Source organism: Folsomia candida, unplaced genomic scaffold (assembly GCF_002217175.1).
Source record: "Folsomia candida strain VU population unplaced genomic scaffold, ASM221717v1 Fcan01_Sc009, whole genome shotgun sequence".
In the NCBI taxonomy this organism is placed as follows: Eukaryota; Metazoa; Arthropoda; class Collembola; order Entomobryomorpha; family Isotomidae; genus Folsomia; species Folsomia candida.
Genome location: NW_019091201.1, coordinates 4,619,746 through 4,642,914, shown reverse-complemented (window position 1 = coordinate 4,642,914; position 23,169 = coordinate 4,619,746). Strand labels below are relative to the sequence as shown.

Sequence of the window (23,169 nt, the reverse complement as noted above, 5' to 3'; positions counted from 1 at the left end):
ATTACCCTTAAATCTTCCCATAAATTCGGTTCCATTTCCAAAATTTATTTCGAAGTGTAAATTGTCCTTGACCTCCCCGTTTCCGCCGTGCCGGGAGTACGAGTTCGAAAAAGTGGATGATGGAGTGGGGGTCTACATGCTGAATTTGTGTCGATGCAGTGGCACTGGGTGCCACTAATCTAGTTCTAGTTAAGGTAATATAGTCTACGTCTATGCACTAATCTTAAGATATGCACATAGACGTAGACTATATTACCTTAACTAGAACTTGGATTTAAATGGGCTGGTTTAGTCATTGAGCTGGACACCACGATTTCTTGCGACGGAGAGAACCACACTAATAACGCACTTGTTGGTGCGAGTATTCAGCCGTTCAGGATTGTAGTGTGAAAATAAGTGTTAAATTTTAAATTTATCTTTACAAATGGACAGTAATTTATGACGTAATGAAAGTTAACCAGTTTTTGTTTCTAATGTTGTAAGATATCTCTCGAAAATTTAAGTCTTATTGACAAGTTGTTTACACGTGCCGGAGTAGATTCAAAAGATTCGTGCCATAATCATCATCATCATTTTTGGTTGTCTCTGCGAGCACCCGTGGTGCTCAGTCCATACACGCAGATCCCCCATACGTAATCATTGCATACGAGGTGCTTGGATATGCACGCCAAAGTTTTGTTGAGTTGACCAAGGTTGCTCGACAACTTTAGTGATATTTACATATTTTATTCAAAATACTACATACTGAACATACATACTACATACATGATGATGATATGAGATATTACATGAAATGATAATTAGTTGACCCACGATTGTTTGACAATTTCTCAATTTATTAAAAGACCAAGCGTTACTTTGATACTAAAAGTTAAGCAATCGTGGTGTTGACACTGTATTGACACACCGAAGTACTTTGCCAATTATGTTTAGAATAACGACCGTAAAGTATGTAATTGCGACCGTAATTGGCAAAGTACTTCGACGTGTCAAATAATTCATTTAATTTCTATGAAAGATTTAGCGTTTGAGATTCATCGTGACATAATTGGCTACATGGTGGCGTCCAGTTTAATCACGTTTGGCAAAATAAGATCATGGCTTATTTTTGCAAAATGTGAATGAGGTGGATGGGAACATGTAGCTAATTATGGCGTAGATGTACCGCTTACATATATGCAGACTTTCCATTTAGGGATTTTTTATAATTATTTGATACTTTGTGATACTAACAAATAAATAAATATGTAAATAATTATACTACTAGTTTTAGAATAGTGTGCAGAGTATTGCGAAAAAAATTGTTGCCAATAAGTGGGTTAATTTTGCCATTGCGGTACAATAATCTCGTGGTTTGTACGACTTCCGGTACAATTAAGACTGAATAAAATTAAGCTTTAGTACCAGTTTTTTTCCTGGGTGGACAAATTTTGTATACAATTAGTCATATTGTTTAAAGAAAATAATGGGATAATTTCATAACTTTGAGAAAAAAGTTGTTCATAAAATTAAAACTGAATAAAATCAAGTTTTACTCCTAGTTTTTGTCAGTGTGGATAAATTTTTTGTAAAAAAAAATAGTCATATTTTAAAAAACAATGGGAAAATTTATTGGAAAAAAGGTTCATATTTTCATCGCCTTGCTATTATTTTCTTGTCAATTAATTCAAACGAGTAGTCGACAAAGTGGTGAAAGTCGGGATGACGATGACGGTGTCCTCCTGTCAAGTAATGATTCCAGTGTGGACGAATTAACTTATTCGTCACATCCGGACATTCCAACTTTTGAATTTAGAACGTGTTGCCCATTTCAACACTCTTTTGACCCTAGTGGTCCAAGTCTTGGGCGACGAGAATGTCAGAATCCGAGGCATTTTCGCCCATTTGAGAGATATCCGGGCGTAATTCTAAATAGGTATGGTGAAGTATCAGCTTATCCTTAATTTATGAATTTGAACTAACAATGGACGTCTCCCAGCGTATGCTCTCAGATTTTGAGCAAATTAGTGTCACTCGATGACAAATTTAATTAGTATGAAATTTGGAAATGTCACAATTTCCCAATGGGCACGTTTGGCAGAGATATTTGCATCCGAAGAGGAGAAATCACGCCTTAAAGTCGACAAATTTTAAACTTTCCAAATTTACTGCGCGTTTTCTCCTCTTGGGATGCAAATATCTCTGCCAAACGTGTCCATTCCATTGGGAGATCGTGTCCCTCGCAAATTTCATCCTAATTAAATTTGTCATCGATTTACACTAATTTGCTCAAAATAGGATCGCATGCGTTGGGAGACCTCCATTGTAATTTTGTTCTTTATTTTTTGTCTACAAGGCCCGCAAGTGAGCGTGATTCTCATCACCTGAAGTGGTGTAGGGATGGAGAGATTCAAGTGAGGAGAAAGTTGGTCATGGACGCGCAGCAACTAATTTTCCAAATCTACAACTATCCAAACGGACAGGTCAACATTGAGGAACGAATTTATGAGAGGGATGAATACTGCGTGGATTCGTAAGAGATTTAAACCATGGGAAAATGGACATGCCGAAAATTAAGCCATTTTTATGTAGAATTGCATTTGTCGGTAGAAAACTTTATGCATTTCGGGAAGAAAACTTTCTAAAATTTTCTGTATTTTTCGGACGAAGACTTTCAGGATTTTCACGTAGAAATTTTTTTTGCATTTTCATATAGACAATTTTCTGGATTTTCCGATAGGAAATTTTCTGGATTTTTCGGAAGAAAACTTTCTGCATTTTCCGATAGAAAATTTTCTACATGAATAAAATCCTGTCAGTTCTTTGTGCAGAAAGATTGTCTGATTTTCTGCACGTCGATTTTCATCCTGGAATTTATGCCCTTGATTAAATCCAACTTTATGCATGCTTTCTCTTCTACTTTTTTTAGCATTAAAAGCGTCCGTACCGGTATTTCCTATCAATTTCTACTCGATGTTTTCCACTGCAAATTGAACTGTTCAGAAGATAAGCCTTGTATCAAGAAATGCTGCGATTTTGACGAATCCTTGAATTCCAACTTTACCTGCGAATCAGACAAGAGCCAGAAATCGACGACGAGTCTCCTCCTACGACTCGGACGAGGAAGCGATAACCTTAACGAATTGTTAAGCGACAACCATCCCAGACTTATCGTCAACAGTATCAATTTTCTGTCCACTTGTGAACCAATCGATTTAAAACTTACGAGTGAAATTAAACTGCTGCGCAATGGAAACGTCCAAGTTCGCTATGATGCCTCCTCCCTCGTGGAGCTGGGGGATTATTGTGTCGACATTTATAAGGACAAACCTATCGCGTCGTATTGTGCGAAAGATTTGCTGCCATTTATTGTATGTAATAATTTTGTTAATGAGAATTGTGGTCATCAGAGTTGATGACCATAATTTTTCAAGGAGGGGGGAGGCTAAAATACTTTGTGAAGAGTATTTTGAGCTCCGTTTTTCCCAGGGTTTGGATTTCCGGGGGTGTTACACCCACAAAAAGATGAGAATCTACTTGGAGAATGCAACAGTAATAAGAAAATACAGGTTTTGTGAAGAAATTAACTTTTTATTGAGGTCAAAATACGTTCCGCAAAACCTGTATTTTCGCACGACTGTTGCCTTTTCCACGTAGATTTTCGTCTTTTTGTGGGTGTAACACCGCTAGCCTACTGGTAATATTTACTGTTTACTGACGCTTATTAACCTTTGGAAGACTTACATGTAGGCGTTGTAGGAAATTAACTATTTATCGGTGTCAAAATTATTCAAAATACTTCAGTTTTTCTAAATCATGAAAACAAAGTGTTTTGACAGCGATACAAAGTTAATTTCTTCAGAAAACCTGTATTTTCGTGCGACTGTTGCCTTCTTCACGTTGAAATCAACGGTTGATTCTCGTCTTTTTGTGGGTGTAACCGCCCTGGAAATCCAAACCCTGGGAAGAACGGAGCTCAAAATACTGTATTCTTGACCATTTAAAGACGCTTATCATAATTTTGAATCGTTACAGGGTGGCTATGTAAAATATCAACTTGCATACTGTACAATTTCCACATTTTTCATACTACTCACCCTCATCATTTATTTACTCGTATGGAAAAAACATGGAATAAATGGATACATGCAATTTGCCTTTATCTTATCGGCATTCTTCTATTTTGCGATGCGCCTGGCTCGACGGAGTTACGAATTGGCGACGAATCTGCACCCGAGAAGTATTATTCCTGGTGTGTAAAACTCATTAATTTGCGAATATTTTTGCATATTTAGAAATAAATATGAAATGAAACTGATTTGCAGATCGGCTCGACACATTCTTCACGATTGGAATGTTCGCTAATTTAGTGAATCTGAGTTTTCATATGTTTTATACATTTTGGTAATTACAATATTGCGAAAATTTTTGCGAAGGTAACTTATTTGTTAAATATTTAGGAATATAACTCCGGAAACCGGGATCAGAACGAGTGGACAATTGAGACGACTTTTTTTCACGGTATCGACCTGCTGGATTGTCGCAGGGGTTACTGTTCTTTCAGAATTGTTCATGTAAAAAAAATTAGGATTTTATTAAAAATTTCAAAATTTGATGTCACAAGAAATCGTTTTTTTAGCAAGGATTACAAAATAGTTCACGCCGTGCAAAAATATGTCGTCCTTGGCCTGCTGTCTCTGAACATGGTTGTCGCGCTGGCCACCATCGTGGTCATTTTGAAGCAGTTGAACCACCGAAAACAGTTGAGGTCGTCGTCCTCAGGGTCTCCGGTCGATTTCAAATTGATGTAACTTTTCCTGTAGTTCGCCATTTAATTAATTAATTAGTCATATTTTGTAATTATTTCTGAAAAATCGTAGAAATATTTATGACAAAAACGTAACATGAATTCTCATCCAAACTATTTTTTATTCAATTTTCAGAATTTTGAGCATTAATAATACTCAATTTTTTAATTTTAAATAGTGTAAGTTTGTAAAAAAAGACGGACTCTGGATACAATCTATATAGTTTTTTTTAAACATTACAATTTTTTCGAATTTTTCAAAAAAAAAAATAAAACGCCCAAAAATATAGAGAATGAAATGATGACACCAACTTCCACCACTGCTGCCAATCTCTCCACCCATGATGACCAACATTGCCCGATATCCACATGCCCAGGAGCTAGCAACACAGACCAATGGATACTATGCGACCACTGCCAGAAATGGTATCACACAGCATGTGTCGCCGTGGTCATCATACCGGAGGAGGAATGACTTTGTCCAACTTGCGTCATATCCGTCACATCTTCACAATCTCAAGTCACTCCATCATCCCTCAACACAACGACTACCACCAAGAAAAAGCACATAATCGCCACAACACAATATTGGCTGAAATCCAACCTCGTTGAAGATCCTCTCGGCCTAATTCCAAAATCCGAAATAGTCGCACGTTACGCCCATCATATTCAAACATCGGGAGAAGGAAGAGTTGTCGATGCCACCGTGGGAAAGTATATTCTTCAACTCTTCCCCAGCACAAAATTTTCTCGTCCCCCGACTCGAGGCGCAGCCAACGCATACATTGGAATCAGATGGAAGGATCAACCACCACTACTCCCACATGCTCCAAGAAATTGGGGTGCTGAGTTATCGCAACTGAAGAATACAGTACCCACGCTGAGAAGAGTCCCAAAAGGTGCAAGGATGGAAGTAGCTAAAGCCCTTGCAAAAATAATAGAGGAAGTGACCACCACAAACTCGGAGGAATCATGGTTCAAACTTTTCTCGTTTCCATACGCAGTCGTCCCTGTTCCCACCAAATCTGACAAAGTTAAAAATTTAACAACATGGGTGAAATCAAGAGTTCTGCAGTGGTCAATAACCCAAATTGTAACACCCTCGAGACCACGACCACAATTCGCCAAACCCTCACGTCCTCAAGAAACTATTGCAAAGAAGGTGGAAGCAAAATTGGCAGACGGCGATGTACGGGGTGCAATTCGTTTATTGACCTCTGATGACACAATTGCCCCAAATAATCAAGAAACCTTGGATGCCCTCATCACTAAGCATCCCCCACATCCAGAGCCAACTTATTTCCCGAACGCACCGGACAAGGCAGAAGTTTTGGCCCCTGTTGATCCCAAAGAAGTCCTCATCGCAATCTCTAGTTTCGCTCCAGGATCGGCAGGAGGACTTGACTCTCTTCGCCCTCAGATTTTGAAGGACCTCGTCATCTCAGAGAATGGAGAACCTGCGACCAATTTACTAAACGCGATGCTAAAATTTTTAGATCTTGTTCTCAGGGGAGACGTGCCAAAATCTATTTGCCCAATCTTCTTCGGGGCTTCCATGACCGCACTTAGAAAGAAAACTGGGGGCATTCGTCCTGTCGCTGTCGGCAATACATGGCGTCGTCTCATCTCGAAAATTGCCGTCGCCCGTATGTCATCTACTCTGGTCGAGATTTTCTCCCCTCATCAACTAGGAGTGGGGATTAAAGGAGGCGCTGAAGCTGCAGCCCACGCAGCACGTATTTACTGGAATTACTCACATGATAGCCCCAAGGCTTTTTTAAAATTGGACTTCCGTAATGCTTTCAATGAAATCCGACGAGACACACTTCTCCAAATCATTCGAGAAAAATTCCCAAATTTCTACCGTTTCGTGAGCCAGGCCTACTCCTCCCCCTCGGAAATTTTCTTCGCGGGAACACCCATCTCCTCCCTTTGTGGGGTTCAACAAGGTGATCCACTCGGACCAGCTCTCTACGCTCTCGTGATTCAACCAATTGTGGACTTGATTGACACAGAGCTGAATATGTGGTACTTAGATGACTCAACCATTGCTGATTCGCCGGAGAAAGTCTTAATGGCAATGCAAACCATCACACGTATGGGGACAGAAGTCGGTCTGCACCTTAACACTACAAAATGTGAAGTGGGAATTCTGGGTGCAGTCGACGACCAAACTCGTGACGAAATTTTTGAGCTATTTCGTTCAACAGCTCCGGGGATACAAAAGATCTCTCCTGAAAGTGCTATGCTGTTAGGTGTCCCACTCACCGATGAAGCCATTCCTACAATACTAGGAGCCAAAACCGAGGAAATGGAAAAAATTAGCACGCGGCTACTCAAACTCTCCTCCCACTCAGCCTTTTTCCTTCTCCGTGCCTCCATCTCAACACCTCGTCTAATATACTTTCTCCGCTGTGCACCGACATGGAGAAGATTTGACGCCCTTACTCTTTATGATGCCAAATTAAAAAATGCTATGGAGGGAATCATCAACTGTTCCCTTTCCCCTCAATCCTGGTTACAGTCCTCTCTACCCGTCAACAAAGGTGGTCTTGGGGTCAGACACGCTATAGATGTGGCGATTCCGTGCTTTCTAGCGTCTATCTATAGCTCCCTGCCTCTTGCGGAACGCCTACTTCCACCACATTTACATGGCATCGATACCGCCATCCAAGAAGGAGAGGAACGCTGGAAATCACTTGGTTCATCGCCACTTCCTCCACTCGAGATACGAGGTATCCAGGCAATATGGGAAATACCACAACAGGAAGGTGTAATCAATCACCTCACAACTAATGCGACTACATTAGAAGACAAAGCCCGCTATCACGCCATGTCACAACCCAATGTTGGAGCGTGGCTCAACGCTATCCCCTCTCCTCAACTCGGCACACATCTTCCTAATGAGACGTTTCGCATCGCCGCCGCTCTTCGACTAGGCTGTGACATCTGCCAGCCCCACAAATGTTCTTGTGGTGAACAAGTGTCCACGAAAGGCTATCATGGTCTCAGTTGCAAAAATAGTGCTGGACGTCACTCCCGTCATGCCGCAGCCAACGATGTCATCGCCAGAGCCCTCAGATCTGCAGGAGTCCCTATAATTAAAGAACCAGCCGGGTGTGCCCGTGAAGATGGGAAACGTCCAGATGGTCTCACACTTATTCCATGGGCAAGAGGAAAATCGGTAGTGTGGGACTTCACGTGTTCCGATACATTTGCACCATCGTACGTCCCACAAACTAGTATTCGCCCAGGAGTAGCAGCTGAGAAAGCAGAGGACCGGAAGAAGAAAAGATATGAACAACTTATGGACAGTTTCCTTTTTGTCCCAATAGCCATCGAAACAACAGGGATTTGGGGTAAAGATGGCTTGTCATTTATTAAAGAAATCGGGTCCAGAATCACAAACATCACAGAAGAGAAGAGGGCGACATCCTTTTTATTGCAGAGAATGAGTATCACTGTTCAAAGAGGAAATGTAGCATCCATTTTAGGATCCCTTCCAAAAGGACACAAACTGGAGGAGATATTTATGTTATAAAGAATTTCGTTTATATATCTATTGTAGTTATGCTAATATTATGGATTACAATTATGTATTATGATAAAGTTACAAATCATTAATTTTCGAATACGGGCTGCAAAACTTACAAAAATTACAACTTGTGCGTTGAAAAATATTTTTAGTAATTTTTGGTAAATTTTGGCAATTTGGTAATTTTTGGTACAAATTTAGGGAACATACATATGCCCACAGGTTTTGACTATCGAAAATAGTAAATGTTTAAATGGTAACATTTTAATTGTATTTTTTTTAATTGAAATTTTTGGTAATTTTTTATTTTAGGGTGAAACTCTGCATAAAACTGTTCTGTTTCACGGGTATGATTTGGGGGCTGAAATTGTTCGAACAACTCTTGCGAAATGCGTCCTTCGACCGAGGCTGGTTTTGGGATATGGTCCAATTTCTCACTTATATGTACGGGATCGTCCTCTTTTTCGTCTTTGTCGTGACGAATGACAAAATCACGAAGGCGTTGACGGAACGGTTTCCTGCCATCCAGTCATGTACGTAATAAATACATTTTTAATGTATTTACTAGTTATGGGTAATATTATTTGGAAATTTTGATTGATTTTGAATAGTGAAAAAAAGTACGAAATCTCGGACACCAAAAGAACCTTCAACGACGCATACACAGGTTCATGATGACAAAAAAAGTAGGGTGCATCTCCTTCAAAAATAATCCGAAAATAAGTTTCCGGTTTTACCTTTTTGAAATTGTGTGTAAAAGTTGCTTTAATGTAATAATAATAAAGAAATATCTAAAAAAAAACACTGATTACGAGACTGAATTTTTCTATCGCAAAAATGAAATAAATTGCCACTGAAATCAAGTTTAGCCACATTCTCATATTTTGAGAAAAATGAAAGTGTAATTTCTACTACACAGTCCAACCATAAGTTCTCGTGAATGCATTTCCGGTGATAGATTGCAAAGTACTAAAGCTATCTGATAGAAATTTTTGTGGATGAACAAGGTATTAATATTGTTTATAAATCATAACTTCTTTTTCACAATTTCCTCCTCGGGCTTGTACACAACGCATAAGTCGTGGCGGAAACTGCTCGATCGCGGCACGCGCGGATTTCGTGTAAAAAGCGCCCAGATCTTAAGTAAGTGTGACCTCAGGCCTTGCACACTTGGGTGAGATTTAGAGCATATCTATATCTATTATTTTGATCACCAGTCATAATTTAGCGCATGAAGATCTGCAGATGCTGAGCACCGTTCTACGGATAAAAAAAGTCATGAAAATTCGTCTGAAGCAAGTTTTGGACAATTTTGGACCTTGCGCAGGAACTTAGTCTTATTGAAAGGTCCAATGTTGATTTTCGGAGGGTCCAGGGTACAGATTATTAACGTTTGGCTCTAGGACACTCTGAAAATAATTCTTGGCTCCAACTTTTACACTTTGCGGTAAAAAACAGAGATTTCCTTTCTCCAGGCAACTTGCTCCCATTCACACCATGGTGATGACTTCGTATTGACTTCCGCATACTTAAGGTACCACAAGAGAGTTGGCAAGGAATTATACCACTCACTTTGATTGTAATTTTCTCAGAAATTATAGTAGGTAGAAATTTGGTTCAAATACAAATTTTGTAAAAAATATACTACTCTAAATTTTGCTAAATGTCCCCTTTTGCTGTTACGTATACTTACGTATTTATAGCCAAAATAGTTGAACATGATGATTTTTTAAAACGTCCTAGCGTCCAAACCATACGGAGCACAAATGTGGAACGACTCCCACATCGTGCGAAATAGTTTTACTTGGGGAGCATAATGGGTCTCATTTCCATATTGTCTTCCATACTTTTCGAAATAGCATTTCTATGCTTGCCCCTCCCTATTATTTTATGTTTCTGAGGTCAAAAATGGTTTACATCTCATTACCTCACACAAATGAGCCCACAAACCGATTATACACCCTGCGGAAATATATAGTGACTCCAAATAACAACCATTATGACCTCAAAGTCCTCCCCCTCCATCTCGGGGAGCTCTTAAAAATACCCCAATGCCCTTGTTTCTATGCGGAGCTGTACTTCATGTCTTGACTCATGTTCTCTAAAAAATCATGGTGCTAAGTCCATAAAAAACTGAAATATTCAACCTCTTGTGGTACCTTAAACGGATGTCAGACTTCCGTAGAACAAATATCTGGCCATTTCTTCTATTAAATTTTTCGCCAACGCTGAAAAGTCTGAAATACTTTTGGCACGAAAATTGGCGCGTACCACGATCGAGCAGTGGCCGTCACGAGTTATGTCTTATCTAAAAGCCCTTGGACGAAATCTTGAAAAAGAAGTTATGATTTCTAAACAATATTAATACCTTGTTAATCCATAAAAATTTCGAACCGATAGCTTTAATACTTTGATATTTATCACCGGAAATGCATTCACGGGAACTTATGACCCCACTATGTATGTATCATTAATTCCTCATATTTTTACAAATTGTAAAATTTGAACGCCAAAACCCAAGTTGAAGTTGTACAGGTGTTATTTAATTCTTGAATGGTGATGGCCCTGACGTCACATTTTGGTTTGGACCATTTTCATCTTTTCATCTCATTCCAGCACAGTTTTTTCGCAAATCATTTCCTAAAAATTTCTGCTCCTTCTTCATTTCAAATTTAATTTCTTGAAGTCGAATTATGATGTCAAAGGCCGCTCAATCCGTCCCTGGACCTTCTCACGTCGCCGGAAATACCAGCCATCGGGTCATCGCTGCCACCGACCCGACGACCTCGGCGATAAGCACCGAAGTCATTTCGCCTGAATTGCAGGAGGAGGAAGAGTTCGAATTGTGTTTGAGCAGTGACGACGAGGATGAGGTTGACGTCCAGGAGAAGAAAATGGTGAGGAATTATGTGACCTAGACCGTGTATTGATTTGGTGATAACTTCTTATCGCATAGGTAGTAGTTTATTCGAAACAAATTGTTTCTCAATGAGAAATTCTCATTACTAGACCGTAATATTACGGTCTAGTAGTACTAGACTAGTACTGATATTTATAATAACTGATAAATATCAGTTATTATATTACCGTGCCGGTAGAGTCGTGTACCCCAGTCGGTAATAGTAATAATTTAATACCAGGTTTCTAACAGTATAAATAAAATACTTCACATGAGTGTAACAATTTTGTTGTTATCATTTTTCCAGAAAATGGCTGCCACACTGGAGAAAGTTAGACACTGGGTCCAAATAAGGAGAAAATCCTTCGCCCCAAACATCACGGCACCGGTGAGAATATTTATACTGTTCCGTCCAATTTACATATTCTGAATTTTTTAAGTTTGTCTCATTTTTGGCTGGTTATCATTTTGTGCAGATTTCGGAAGAGTCGTTTCGAATTGGCTGCTACTTGAGGACCCTTGATAACGCGTTGGACGACATTATCTACGTTCTGGACGATAAGATACGTCGAGGATTTCCCATCGAGAAGAGGGGGCGCAAGGGAGTAAACTAGGAAAAGCAGCAGCAGCAGCAACAATGCCAGAAATAATAATGCTTGACTTCGTTCTAGACGAAGAAAGGTCGACAATTTCGGGACCACCCCAAGCCACATCAACAACGTTAACTCCTCAACCACTGCCCGGCACTCAGCCAGCAACAACAATGTCGGGAATAATGCTTGACTTCGTTCCAGTCGAGGAAAGGTCGGCAGTTCCGCCAGCCACGCCAAGACCATCACCTCGAACCTTGTCCGTTACTCCGCCAGCAACAACAATGTCAGAAATAATGCTTGACTTCGTTCTGGACGAGGAAAGGTCGACACTTCCGGAACCTCCAGCCACACCAAGACCATCAACTCCACCACCACTGTCCGTCAATCCGCCAGCAACAGCATGGCCAGAAATAATACTAGACGAAGACGAAGAAGGGTCGACAATTCCAGCCACGCCAAGACCGCTGAGTCCACCACCACCACTGCCTGGCACTCCGCAAAGGTCAACCTCGAACAAATTTGCAACCCAGAGAAAGTTAAGGTCTGCTGGGAGACGAATTCGAAAATCAAACGCCTCCACCTCAGGCAGAAAGGTGGTAATCTTTTCCTACAAATTTAATTCTAATAAGTAGTATTTACTCTTGCGTAATAACCAGATTACTTGTGGCTAATTAGTCAAGAGTAACTAACAATAGAACCTTTTTCAAGTTACACCGTCTAACGACTAACGAGCTATGTATATCAAATAATCAAGCCAAAAATAAGGAATCATATGACACTTATCTTTCCGTTGAATGGCCCTTTTGAAGAAAGATATTTTTGGTCAGAGCTCAAATTTCCGGAAATTTTCACCCGCTTTTTCCTCCAGTTGGCGAAAACCAGGGCGGAGTATGAACTTTGACCCCCAATATTTTTCTTCAAAAGGGGCATTTAACGGAAAGATAAGTGTCATAATTTCTAATTTTTAGATAACTCGCTTGACAATCCCGGTGTAGCTTGGAAAAAGGTTTACATTACGCTCCCATTCTATTTGTCTGTAAAACGCGACTTTTTCCTAATTATTAACTAATTATATCTTTCAATACCCTTTGTCTAGAGTTCTAAAAAAACCAAATCCCACCGCTGCCACATTTGTCGCAAAACGTTATCCAGAACAGGCCTGATCTATCACGGTTTCACCCATCTCACGGAAGAGGAAAAGACCCTGGTGAGGCAGAATTGGAAACACGTGTGCTTCTTTTGCCAGGAGAGGTTCCCCTCGAAATTTGCTTATCATACTCATCTGGTCACCCACACGAAGGAAAAGCCCTTTCGTTGTGACCAGTGTGGAAAGCAGTACGGTCGGAATGGTGCTTTAACAGTGCACAAGCGCAGCCACAGCGCCAACCCGAGACCTTTCAAGTGCGAAGAATGTGACAAAGCTGTTACCACCAAGCGAGCTCTAAAAATCCATAAAAAAATTGTTCATCAGAAGCTGAAGGACGTCGACTGTCCCCGGTGCCCCCAGAAGTTCTGCACCAAGGCGAACATGAAGACGCATCTCAACAGGTGTCATCTCAAAATTCGTCACCCCTGCCCCCACTGCAATAAGTCGTTTCCACAGAAATGGAGGCTTGGAACACACGTGAAGGAGTTTCATCCCTCATAATAATCCAATCTTTCTCCTTCCAAATACAGATAATTTATTGGTTTTACGATGTAATACTTCTCACACAGGTCGTGGAGAAATTTAATAAAATAAAATTTGTAATCATATCAGTACATAACAGGGTTGTTATAATAATGGATAATTTTAATTATTATTTATGTAATAAAGATCTTCCTCGCAGGGGCTTTCATTTTCATAAAACCGTAATTGTTGACTCGATCGTATTTCCGTACTGCGTTACATTCTTGAGTTTTCTGTCGCAAAAATGACATAAATTCCTGCTTGTTTTAGTCAAATTATTATTTTTTGGGAAAAATTAGACCAAAATAAAATTATTACGAGACTGAATTTTGCTGAAATTTCGGAAAAATGTTGGCGAGTCGAGTTGCAAGTTTACTCCAATTCTCATTTTTTTTGGGAAAGTTGAGACCAAATAAAAGTGAGACAAAAAATGAGACTGGGTCAGGTTGAGATTTTCGATGAATGCCCCAAATCAACATGCGGCACCGGTTTACACGATCGACTCGTGTTTTTCAGTTTTTTTGTCCAGAAATTGTAAAAAAATAAATAAATAGCTGTCCATTTTCTACCATATTATCAAAACGAGGATGAATAATTCTCTGAAAATCGTCACCGCTTGTGTCACCACCTCGTCGCAGCTGAATTTTCTTAAATTTGGACTTGGTACATATCTTTATTTCTTTTTCCTTTAATTTTCCTTTAATTTTAAGTTTGATAAAACAGCTAATTAATAATTATTTCCATATATTTTTGTAGGACATGGTCAAATATGTCGAATTCATAACTGGGTGCGGCCGGTGCGCTATGTCCTAAGACGAAGGCGGAAGGTGGAGTACGAGAAATTTCCTGAGCGAGCGAAACCAATTAGACGAAGTGCATTTAACGATTGGTAAGTATTTTTAAATAATCATTAATTCAAAGCACTTTAACTTATCTGAATTGTTAAATGACAGGAATTATAGGGCAGAACTTTACGCTTTTGGGAAACGTCTCGGTGAAGAGTTTGACGAACCTTTGTTGAACCAGGCACTCATCGATAAGTCGTACATCCATTTTGAAAAGCGACGTCTCGAAGAACTTGGCCTGGATCCGAATTCAATCCAGCTTCAGGACAATGGGGAACTAGCGGAGAGAGGGAAAAGTCTTTTGGAACAGGTTTTGAACGCGTTTATGGTCAAAGAATTCCCCAAATTGCCAAAGGAAGGAGTGGAGTGAGTTGAATGAAATTAGTTATTTGGATAATTAAGTTAATTAATTAATTGGAGTGCTATATTTAAATTTAGGGCGGTAGTTCAGAGTCTAACTAGTGATCCAATTTTAAAACAAGTATCGTTGCTTATCGGAACGAAAGATATTATTCAGTGTCAGGTAAGATTTTACCATATTAAATTAAATTAAATGACTCATCAACTTTAATGTAGGGCTCAGTGACTCATCGTCAAAATGAGCACATTATTAATCATTTCTCAGCTCTGGGAACTTATTTAAAAATTCTGGACGACAAATTTGTAGAGCAGATCGTTGCCAATTTTTAAAAAGGTACACTCCAGATTTTGACCTTTTTTGAAGGATGAGATCTCAAGTTTAAGAAGCCCTCAGAAACATTGGAACTGGCTTAAAAAACTCATCGCTATTCCATTTTAATCAACTCACTGACTACAAATTAGTCGTTCAGTATTTTAAAATAAATTCCCAGAGACGAGAAATGATTAAAAATGTGCTGATTTTTGACGATTTTGATGATGAGTCCTACATTAATTGTCAGTTAAACTTGACCTTTATTTAATTATTAATCCAATTTCTACATATTTTGTAGGACTATCCACCTTCCGATCAAGTCTACTCTACCGCTTTTCAAGCCATTGTCGGTGCTCTAGAACAATCTTCGGGATTAGAACGCGTCGAAAAATTCATTCTGGACGTTGTTGCATCTCACCTCTGTGGCAAAGACATCCACGACTTTTGGGATATTCCTAAACCATGGCACATGCTTCTCGACCTTACACGACCTCAAGGAAAAACATTGGAGCCCAGACTGCTTCGAGAGGCTGGAAAAAATACACTTTTGTCCGTCTACGTGGTGGGAATTTATGACGAAAATAAAGTTTTGATGGGAACAGGTGAGTATTCTAGCTGCAAAAAAAGTTGGCTAAATAAAATGCATACAAATTGTATCGATTTTTGCGTAGGTGTCGGCGAAACTATTGACATTGCTCAAGAAATGGGGGCGAGAGATGTTCTCAGAGGAATGTTCGGTACCAAAACCCCTCTTGCACCGTTCCACTTTCAAACGGATAATTTCCCCATGCAATTAATTCCTCATGTCAGATAAGATATGATAGAAAGTCAATAAGTTTATATTATTTGGTAGTAATATTAGGATCAGTGGCGGCAGAAGTAGGGGGACAGGGGGACATTGTCCTCCCAAAAATTCAGAATAATCGTACCTTAGTCATGTTAATAAGTCCTTCCTACAATGTAAATGTCCCCTTATGTCCTCCCATTTCCGCCGCCACTGATTAGTATTCATAGTTTTTATAACGTATTGTACGTGAAGGACAATTATATCGCAGCATAATAAATAAATTGCTATGCTATACATGCAAAATGTGAAAGTTTTTCCATTTCGCGAAAGTATTTGAACCTTTGAAGTTAGCTTTTTCATTGAAAACAAGGAAGAAAAGAAAGTCATGAATCGATAAAATACTTTGGTTCGATTTATGTATCTTGCACAATTCTATTCTGGTTATAATAAGTGTTCTTCTATTCAATTCTTTATTACTGACCCCTGCCAGGTTGTGCGGCATTGAACCAACACCTCGTCCAGTCTGACTGACTAGTAATAGCGAATTGATGTCCAGCTATCCATGCTTCATTCAAAGGATTTCAGCTCAACTATACGATAGAAATAGCCGAGAGGAACATGGTACACGAATAACAGCGATTGATGGTTTCTATATAAAAGCGTTGCTGCTAATTCAATTCAGTTCTTATCCATTTGCCAAATTAAGTAGTTGGCTGAGCATAAAAATAGAGTAATAAAATTCCAAGAGCTTCGGCAGAACTATTCTGAGACGATACAATCAGGATTCTTCTTAACGTAGGACTCGATGACTTATATAGCCAAAATTGTCAAAAATCAACGCATTTCTCGCCTCTGGGAATTTATCTTAAAATTCTGAACGACAAATTTGTAGTGTAGTCAGTAAGTTAATTAATGAAATGGCGTTGAGTTTTTTAAGCCAGTTTCGATGAGTTCCAATTTTTCTGTAGGCTTCTTAAACGTGAGATCTCCTCCTTCATAAAGGGTCAAAATCTGGAGTGGATATATTAAAAAAATTGGCAACTCTCTGCTCTAGAAATTTGTCGTTCCGAATTTTAAAATAAATTCCCAGAGGAGAGAAATGATTAAAAAATGTGCTGATTTTGCCGATTTTGGCGATGAGTTATCGATTCATACGTTAATGAATTTGCCTACCAGAAGACAATTCTTAAAAACCTTGACATTTCCCAAATCCTAATTTGCTACTCTCATTAATTAATTAAATTGGATCTAGCAATTATGGAAAATTAGGTTCTGCGTAGTTATGTATGTTCAGTTCGGTCGGTGAAAGCTGAACCCATGGATTTGCGGAAATCTGCCGCCCCTCAAGTGCAGCCCGATGGATTTGCAGCCCATTTTGTGCCCCCTTGATTATCTGCAGCCCACCAATTTGCAGCCTATTAACTCCAGCCCGCGATTATTTGCAGCCCTTATTATTTGCAGCCCACCTCACAAAACGCATAATGCCACTACACAAGATGGAAAATATATGTACATCATATACAAAGGTCCATTCTCCCCGTTTTGGGTCATAGTGTATTTATTAGTGTCATTATTTACATACAGGGAGAAATATAAAATCAAGGTATTAAAACGTTCTCAAAACATCAGGCAATATAAAAATCTTTGAATAAAAAATCGTATAACATCAATCAATAAAAACATCTTTGAATAAGAAATCAATCAATAAAAAATCGCAAAACATCTTTGAATAAAAAATCAATCAGTAAAAAATAGCAAAACATCAATTTAAAAAAATAGCAAACATATATCAATTTTAATGGAATCGGACACGATAAGAAATTTGGCGAAGGTAGTCTATATGACAAAAATCACCAACCCCGTACTGTTCAACAACTTTTCTGAGTTTTGTTGAAGCTATTGCAAACTTTTTTCGTGGAGTGGGGACAGTACCAGCTACCCGTTGATGTATGGTTAACTCTGTCAAAACCTGTTGTTCTTTTAGTCCGTCGATAAGTTTATAAATAGTTGGGTGGGAAGCGCCGAGCAAAGAAGAAAATCCAGAGTTAAATCCCTCACACGCATTGTTCGTTTTGGGTAAATCCTCCAACACACTATGGAAGCAGTTCCACAGGGGGATGGCATACAAAGGAGCAACTCGGGCTGTTCTAAGAGGATTCCAAGGCCCCAACCAAGTCCGTTCAAAGTACCAGATGAAATCCACAAGTAAGACCGCGTTGTCGACAAAGAATTCCTCGCGAATTAACAATTCGTATGTAGATAATACGTCGTCTGGTGGGACAAAGGCCAAAGCTACAAGATTCCAGATATTGAGGGAAAAATTGGAGTCGGTAGTAAAACGATTCAAAATTTCTGGGAACTTCTGGATATGCCTATAAAAGCACTGTGAGAAGTGAAAAAAACACCCCTTCTGTTCGGCACGTGGAAAAGCTTCATTAAAGGCACTGAGTTCAGCCCGCTCGAAGTCGGTCATTATGGTCGTAGGTGCCAATCCAGCCTGGGAATCCAAAAGAGCGCTGAGAACGCGACTGTACGTCTCGGTTTTTCTGTTTGGGAGGAGAGCATATACAAGAGGGCATGTCACCCCTCCACGAATTCCGTGCAGCACAAACAGTTGATCGAAGAGGGAAGGCGCCACCTTGAAGGTACCATCCGCCAACCACACGGGACAGGATGCGAGGAAGTCCAGGTTTTCACGGGTCGCAAATACAAGAATCCTGGATGCTTCAGGACCAGAATCAAACAAAAGGAAGTCTGCACCTCCTTTTGATTTTTGAAATGAGGCTGGAAGAACAATATCCTCTCGCCTATGAGGTTGTACAAGAGATCCTACTCCAGAAGCACGTACATCCCTGATTGTTCTTTTCAGATTTTGTTTGAGAGGGAGGACTCCTTGCGCTGCGGCTGAGACATGCCCCACGTTTCGGGATATTATGGAGGCTGGTTGGTCGTTGGTGGATTTGGCGTCCTGACGTATCTTTGTGCGAACTTGACGAAGCTCGACATTGATGGGATTTTCGGGATGATTATGACTTCCCAACTCGGATATGATGGTCACATTCTCCAAGCCGATCGAGGTGTGCATCCTGGCGGGACATTTGGCATGACGATAGCGGTCACATACCCAAATGCGCTTTTCATCGCCAAACTTGTGGAAGACGAAGGAGTACCCGTTCAATGATGCAACAGGTTTACCTCTTATGGATTCGGAAATTGTAATGGTGGCCATAGCTGGTAATAATAAAAGTTGAAACCAATTTTTATTAGTGAAAAAATTTCAGTCATTTTAAAAAATAGAAAATTTGGCCAAAAAAAGGAGGGGGGGCCTTACGGCCCCCCCTTCCCCCCTCCCCCCCCTTTCCCCTCACCTCCCCCAATTCCTGCCCCCCCAAAATAACCTCTAGTACAACTTGGGATGGGCTTTACTACTAGTCATATAATGGTTGACAATATGTGTGAATTGACTTCGTATTATTAGTTTGTATTGTATTTGGAACTAACATGCAAAATTTCAAAAAGTACCTTACCTATTTGGGAACCAAGAAACTAACGCTTTTTTATTATTCAAACAAAATAAATTACACATACACAAAAACAAATTAGTTGGGCAGAATTTCGGGAACTTATTTTTTTTAAATTTCACTGACACTGTTGGTATTCTCTCCAGTCGATCTACTTCCTTTAACTGACAAAAAAGACTAGTTGACTGCATCAAGTCACACAAAGGTGGAAAGAAAAAAAAGGTTGGAAAGAACCTTTTTTATGTTTTTTATCTATTTCTGGGAAATAGATAAATATAATTCAATCTAACAAATGAACCTTTGTATATGATGTACATATATTTTCCATCTTGTGTGGTGGCATTATGCGTTTTGTGAGGTGGGCTGCAAATAATAAGGGCTGCAAATAATCGCGGGCTGGAGTTAATAGGCTGCAAATTGGTGGGCTGCAGATAATCAAGGGGGCACAAAATGGGCTGCAAATCCATCGGGCTGCACTTGAGGGGCGGCAGATTTCCGTACACCAACCCATGCCACGACACGTATTACGCTAAAAGGATAGTTTCTCGTACCATGTAATCATGTACGTAGTTAATGCGGGTGAAAGTCTTGTACAAGTTAAAATATTGTGTTTTCATTTCACTCTACGCAGCTATTAGTGTACATATCAGGCTGAAAGAGTGAAAGCAAATCAAGCCCAGCCACATGCTGCTTTCTCATGCTTTTCCCATCAATCTGATTCTCTTCTCTCCCGATGTGATGAGATGATGAGTCGCGTTGTTCCATGTATAATGATAAAATTGCAAATTCGCTAAATTGGGCTTTCATTTTGACATTGCATGCATACAGAATTTTCAGGAACATTTCTCATTCTTTGCAAATTTGAATTTTGCAGATATTTTGCACAAGTTGTACATTACCTTATTTACTAGTTTGCATGCATAACCACAACCATCAACACTGGAAATTTATGACGAGATCGGTACAGCACAATAATGCGCGTATGTACATAGAATATATTTCCGCCAGTCGAAACCATTGTATTTCGGTCGACAACAACAGGAAGTCGTAATATGTCAATTTTGACAAAGAAACCGGTGTGCGCCGTGATGATGAAAGTGCGTACACACCTTTGAACCAATAAGGAAGAGGAATCAGTGACACAAAGAGTGAGTAATGATTGATGATAAGGAAGGACAGGCCAGACCCCACCCAATCCGAATAAAGAGTGGCTTGGTTGCGTATGATTTGAGATCAATGCTCCTTCCTTTCTCGATCGGTCTTTACTTTTGTGGGTGGTGCCGACTTATTAGATTTCATTTCCGACTTGTTTTATGATTTTGCTACTTCCTTCCTGGCTCTACTAATCAAGTTCTCGGTTTTTGTGGTGGGTGGGTGCGTGTGATTTCTCATCGCTTATCAAAAGAATTTGAAATAATGGTGTGTTCTCAATCAAAATATCGAATTATCGAATCTCAATTTTTCTTCGGCGTAACTACCCTACTTTTCACTTGACGTTTCTATTCAGCACTAATTCCGTCCGTTGAGAGTGAGCCTGCCTTTCATGGATAATTTCATCGTCCTGCCTTTATTTCTGGGAGCGACGAGGTGAAAGGAATCTGTTACGGGGAGGCAGTGTTTCAGGTGAAAGTAACCATTTGCAAGAAATAACGGGGAGAAAGTGGTTTCTTTCAGGTAAATATTTTGACCTGTGAGAAATGCAAGGCACAAGAAACTGCGCCCCGTCGCTGTAAATACTTCATACGGCGCGTGGATAGATAGCGCATATTTCATGCACTTTCTCCCAGTTTCTTGCACCTCGCATTTCTTGCGCTGTTAGCTTTGCAGTGTAAGAAATGCAGCGAATTCGCAAAGAAACGAAACACTACGGACAGGGCAACAGTTTATTATTGGCCATATGAATACATACAATTTGTGCCTGTGTGCTACACTACGCCAGGCAATAATGGGGCAGCAGATACTGAATGTCCGTCTTTGTCTGGCGAGGCTGGATTTTATCCGAATCAGTCAAGTTTGTATTATCATGAAGTAAAGAAGCCTGTGGGACAAAACGGTTCACACAGAAAGGCTATAAAATGCCCATCCACTCATCACATTTATGACAGTTTTATTCCGCCCTTGGTCATCGCCTCAGTTCTGTCGAGATTTCAGATAAAGTCATAAACTAAACACGCACCAGATAAAAAGAGAAAGCAGGAGAAAAATATGGGGAAAGCTTATTGCCCACCTTTTGCAAAAGACCAGCTCGAATTTACGATCCATGTTTTAGACGAGGTGAGACAGAATATTTACATATTTACAGTGGAATCATTTGTGGGTGTCACTTCATTTGCATAAATCTCACTTTGCCCATTTTTGGCGAGACGGACTATCACTCTGTTTCATGTGTCAAAATATGCAAATGAGATGACATCCTCAATTAATTCCATTTGTACGTGTCACCTCATTTGCATAAATCTCACTATGCCCTATTTTTGGCAATACGGGCTTTCACTTTGTCTCATGCTGCAAAATATGCAAATGATGCGCAAATAACTCCACTGTACGTTATTTTTCTTTGTGAGACATTACATTTTCATAAATTATGACACATGTAGTTTGACATAAGCCGAAGCGTAAGTCCGGACGATGAGGACGAGGTGGAAGAATTGCCTGTCGTGAAGGACGACGTGATATCAGAATTAGTCGACATTCCTTCAAACCGTGAAGGTGGAGAAAGTCGGACCTCGTCTTCATCCCCAGATTCCAACATGTGCGATGGTAAGTGAGACAAAAAAATATTCTTGGGAAAAAAGTGAAAGTTTCGTTTCTTGCGGGTTTACAACATTTCTGGCACTGCAAAGTAAGAAAAGTAAGAAATGCGAGGTGCAAGAAACTGGGAGAAAGTGCAAGAAATCTGCGCCATCCAGCCACGCGTCGTATGAAATATTTATAGCGACGGGCGTGGTTTCTTGCGCCTTGCATTTCTCCCAGGTCAAAATATTTACCTGCAAGAAACCACTTTCTCCCCCTTATTTCTTGCAAGTCGTTACTTTCACCAGAAAGTGAAAGTTTCGAGTGATCTTTTAGAACACTTGGCCAAACTGAAGACAACTTTGGAAGAGCGGACGACGACAGGTGATCTGCTCCAGGATCTCAAAGCCATGAAGGAAGAAGCCTGGGCTAAAAGGAAAGCGAGGAAGATGAGACGAGACATGAAAAAGGTTCAGTTTCAGGACGAAGATAACAACGGAGGAACTTCACCATTTTGTCGGAGTTGCTGCACCGGAAGGAAAAATTATGTCCCGTTGTCAATTCTCATGAAAAGCAGTAGCAATCACCAGATTGGGGTAAAGAGAGAAAGTGAGACGAGCAGTACTTCCGGAGAAAGCACGATTAGTAGTACGAGTAGTACTGACTTTCTCGGTGGAGCGAGGAAAGGGGTAAGTTGATACAGATGATATGCAAAATTTTGCAGATTTTTTACAAATTTCTATGCTTTTCTTAACTTTCAACAGGTTTTTGCAGATTTTTTTAATAATTTGTATGCTTTTCTGAACTTTCACCAGGTTTTTACAGATTTTTGCCAATTTTTTGCTAATTTTTATGCTTTTCTGAACTTTCACCAAGTTTGTGCAGATTGTTTGCTAATTTTTGAACTTTCACTAGGTTTTCCCACCGACGCCTCGATCTTATCGCCCAATCGCGCACATCCATTCGATCAACATGTTCGAAAATATAATTCCTCGCAAAATTATGGACAGGACGAAATCCTCGGAGAAAACTTTTGTCCCGTTTAACACCCCGATTGCCAAAATGCTTGCGGATATTGCTTAATAATATTTAATGTAATTCGTGAAATAAATAAAATTTTATACAAAA

The 23,169-nt window shown here is 39.8% G+C and overlaps 4 protein-coding genes across 8 annotated transcripts; all 4 read left to right on the top strand.

Moving 5' to 3' along the window:
* Positions 1–522: 522 nt before the first annotated feature.
* Positions 523–9,125, top strand: LOC110854225. Of its 2 annotated transcripts, XM_022102636.2 has the most exons (9): positions 523–1,915; positions 2,336–2,512; positions 2,909–3,350; positions 4,015–4,231; positions 4,305–4,383; positions 4,440–4,553; positions 4,619–4,786; positions 8,634–8,854; positions 8,933–9,125. In XM_022102636.2, exons 1-9 carry the CDS (start codon positions 1,599–1,601, stop codon positions 9,031–9,033), a joined length of 1,836 nt encoding a protein of 611 aa, XP_021958328.2. In that variant the 5' UTR covers positions 523–1,598; the 3' UTR covers positions 9,034–9,125. The 2 variants fall into 2 exon arrangements, with proteins under 2 accessions (XP_021958328.2, XP_035710927.1); XM_035855034.1 differs by lacking the exon at positions 4,619–4,786.
* A 1,597-nt stretch (positions 9,126–10,722) lies between these two features.
* On the top strand, positions 10,723–13,566 carry LOC118436593 (zinc finger protein 449-like). 2 transcript variants are annotated; one of them, XM_035855017.1, is made up of 4 exons: positions 10,723–11,218; positions 11,528–11,608; positions 11,697–12,406; positions 12,910–13,566. In XM_035855017.1, exons 1-3 carry the CDS (start codon positions 11,015–11,017, stop codon positions 11,832–11,834), a joined length of 423 nt encoding a protein of 140 aa, XP_035710910.1. In that variant the 5' UTR covers positions 10,723–11,014; the 3' UTR covers positions 11,835–12,406; positions 12,910–13,566. The 2 variants fall into 2 exon arrangements, with proteins under 2 accessions (XP_035710910.1, XP_035710909.1); XM_035855016.1 differs by having other exon boundaries at positions 10,729–11,218.
* A 386-nt stretch (positions 13,567–13,952) lies between these two features.
* LOC110854035 (39S ribosomal protein L44, mitochondrial) lies at positions 13,953–16,097 on the top strand. Its single transcript, XM_022102429.2, has 6 exons — positions 13,953–14,145; positions 14,239–14,371; positions 14,436–14,693; positions 14,766–14,850; positions 15,299–15,602; positions 15,672–16,097. Exons 1-6 carry the CDS (start codon positions 14,070–14,072, stop codon positions 15,812–15,814), a joined length of 999 nt encoding a protein of 332 aa, XP_021958121.1. The 5' UTR covers positions 13,953–14,069; the 3' UTR covers positions 15,815–16,097.
* Positions 16,098–21,195: 5,098 nt separating this feature from the next.
* On the top strand, positions 21,196–23,162 carry LOC118436530. Of its 3 annotated transcripts, XM_035854821.1 has the most exons (5): positions 21,196–21,582; positions 21,906–22,068; positions 22,378–22,730; positions 22,806–22,856; positions 22,957–23,162. In XM_035854821.1, the coding sequence occupies exons 1-5, from the start codon at positions 21,514–21,516 to the stop codon at positions 23,122–23,124; spliced, it is 804 nt and encodes a 267-aa protein (XP_035710714.1). In that variant the 5' UTR covers positions 21,196–21,513; the 3' UTR covers positions 23,125–23,162. The 3 variants fall into 3 exon arrangements, with proteins under 3 accessions (XP_035710714.1, XP_035710713.1, XP_035710716.1); XM_035854820.1 differs by having other exon boundaries at positions 22,806–23,161; XM_035854823.1 differs by lacking the exon at positions 22,806–22,856 and having other exon boundaries at positions 21,198–21,582.
* Positions 23,163–23,169: the final 7 nt, after the last annotated feature.

Excerpts from the sequence above, each read along its gene's own strand:
- LOC110854225 (XM_022102636.2), top strand. The coding sequence starts at position 1,599 with ATGGGAAAATTTATTGGAAAAAAGGTTCATATTTTCATCGCCTTGCTA. Across the intron at positions 2,513-2,908 it reads GATGAATACTGCGTGGATTC|CATTAAAAGCGTCCGTACCG; the intron begins GTAAGAGATTTA and ends TACTTTTTTTAG. Across the intron at positions 4,554-4,618 it reads GTTCTTTCAGAATTGTTCAT|CAAGGATTACAAAATAGTTC; the intron begins GTAAAAAAAATT and ends TCGTTTTTTTAG.
- LOC118436593 (XM_035855016.1), top strand. The coding sequence starts at position 11,858 with ATGCCAGAAATAATAATGCTTGACTTCGTTCTAGACGAAGAAAGGTCG. Across the intron at positions 12,407-12,909 it reads CCTCCACCTCAGGCAGAAAG|AGTTCTAAAAAAACCAAATC; the intron begins GTGGTAATCTTT and ends CCCTTTGTCTAG.
- LOC110854035 (XM_022102429.2), top strand. The coding sequence starts at position 14,070 with ATGAATAATTCTCTGAAAATCGTCACCGCTTGTGTCACCACCTCGTCG. Across the intron at positions 14,851-15,298 it reads AAGATATTATTCAGTGTCAG|GACTATCCACCTTCCGATCA; the intron begins GTAAGATTTTAC and ends CATATTTTGTAG. Across the intron at positions 15,603-15,671 it reads TAAAGTTTTGATGGGAACAG|GTGTCGGCGAAACTATTGAC; the intron begins GTGAGTATTCTA and ends ATTTTTGCGTAG.
- LOC118436530 (XM_035854820.1), top strand. The coding sequence starts at position 21,514 with ATGGGGAAAGCTTATTGCCCACCTTTTGCAAAAGACCAGCTCGAATTT. Across the intron at positions 21,583-21,905 it reads CGATCCATGTTTTAGACGAG|TTTGACATAAGCCGAAGCGT; the intron begins GTGAGACAGAAT and ends TGACACATGTAG. Across the intron at positions 22,731-22,805 it reads TCGGTGGAGCGAGGAAAGGG|GTTTTTGCAGATTTTTTTAA; the intron begins GTAAGTTGATAC and ends AACTTTCAACAG.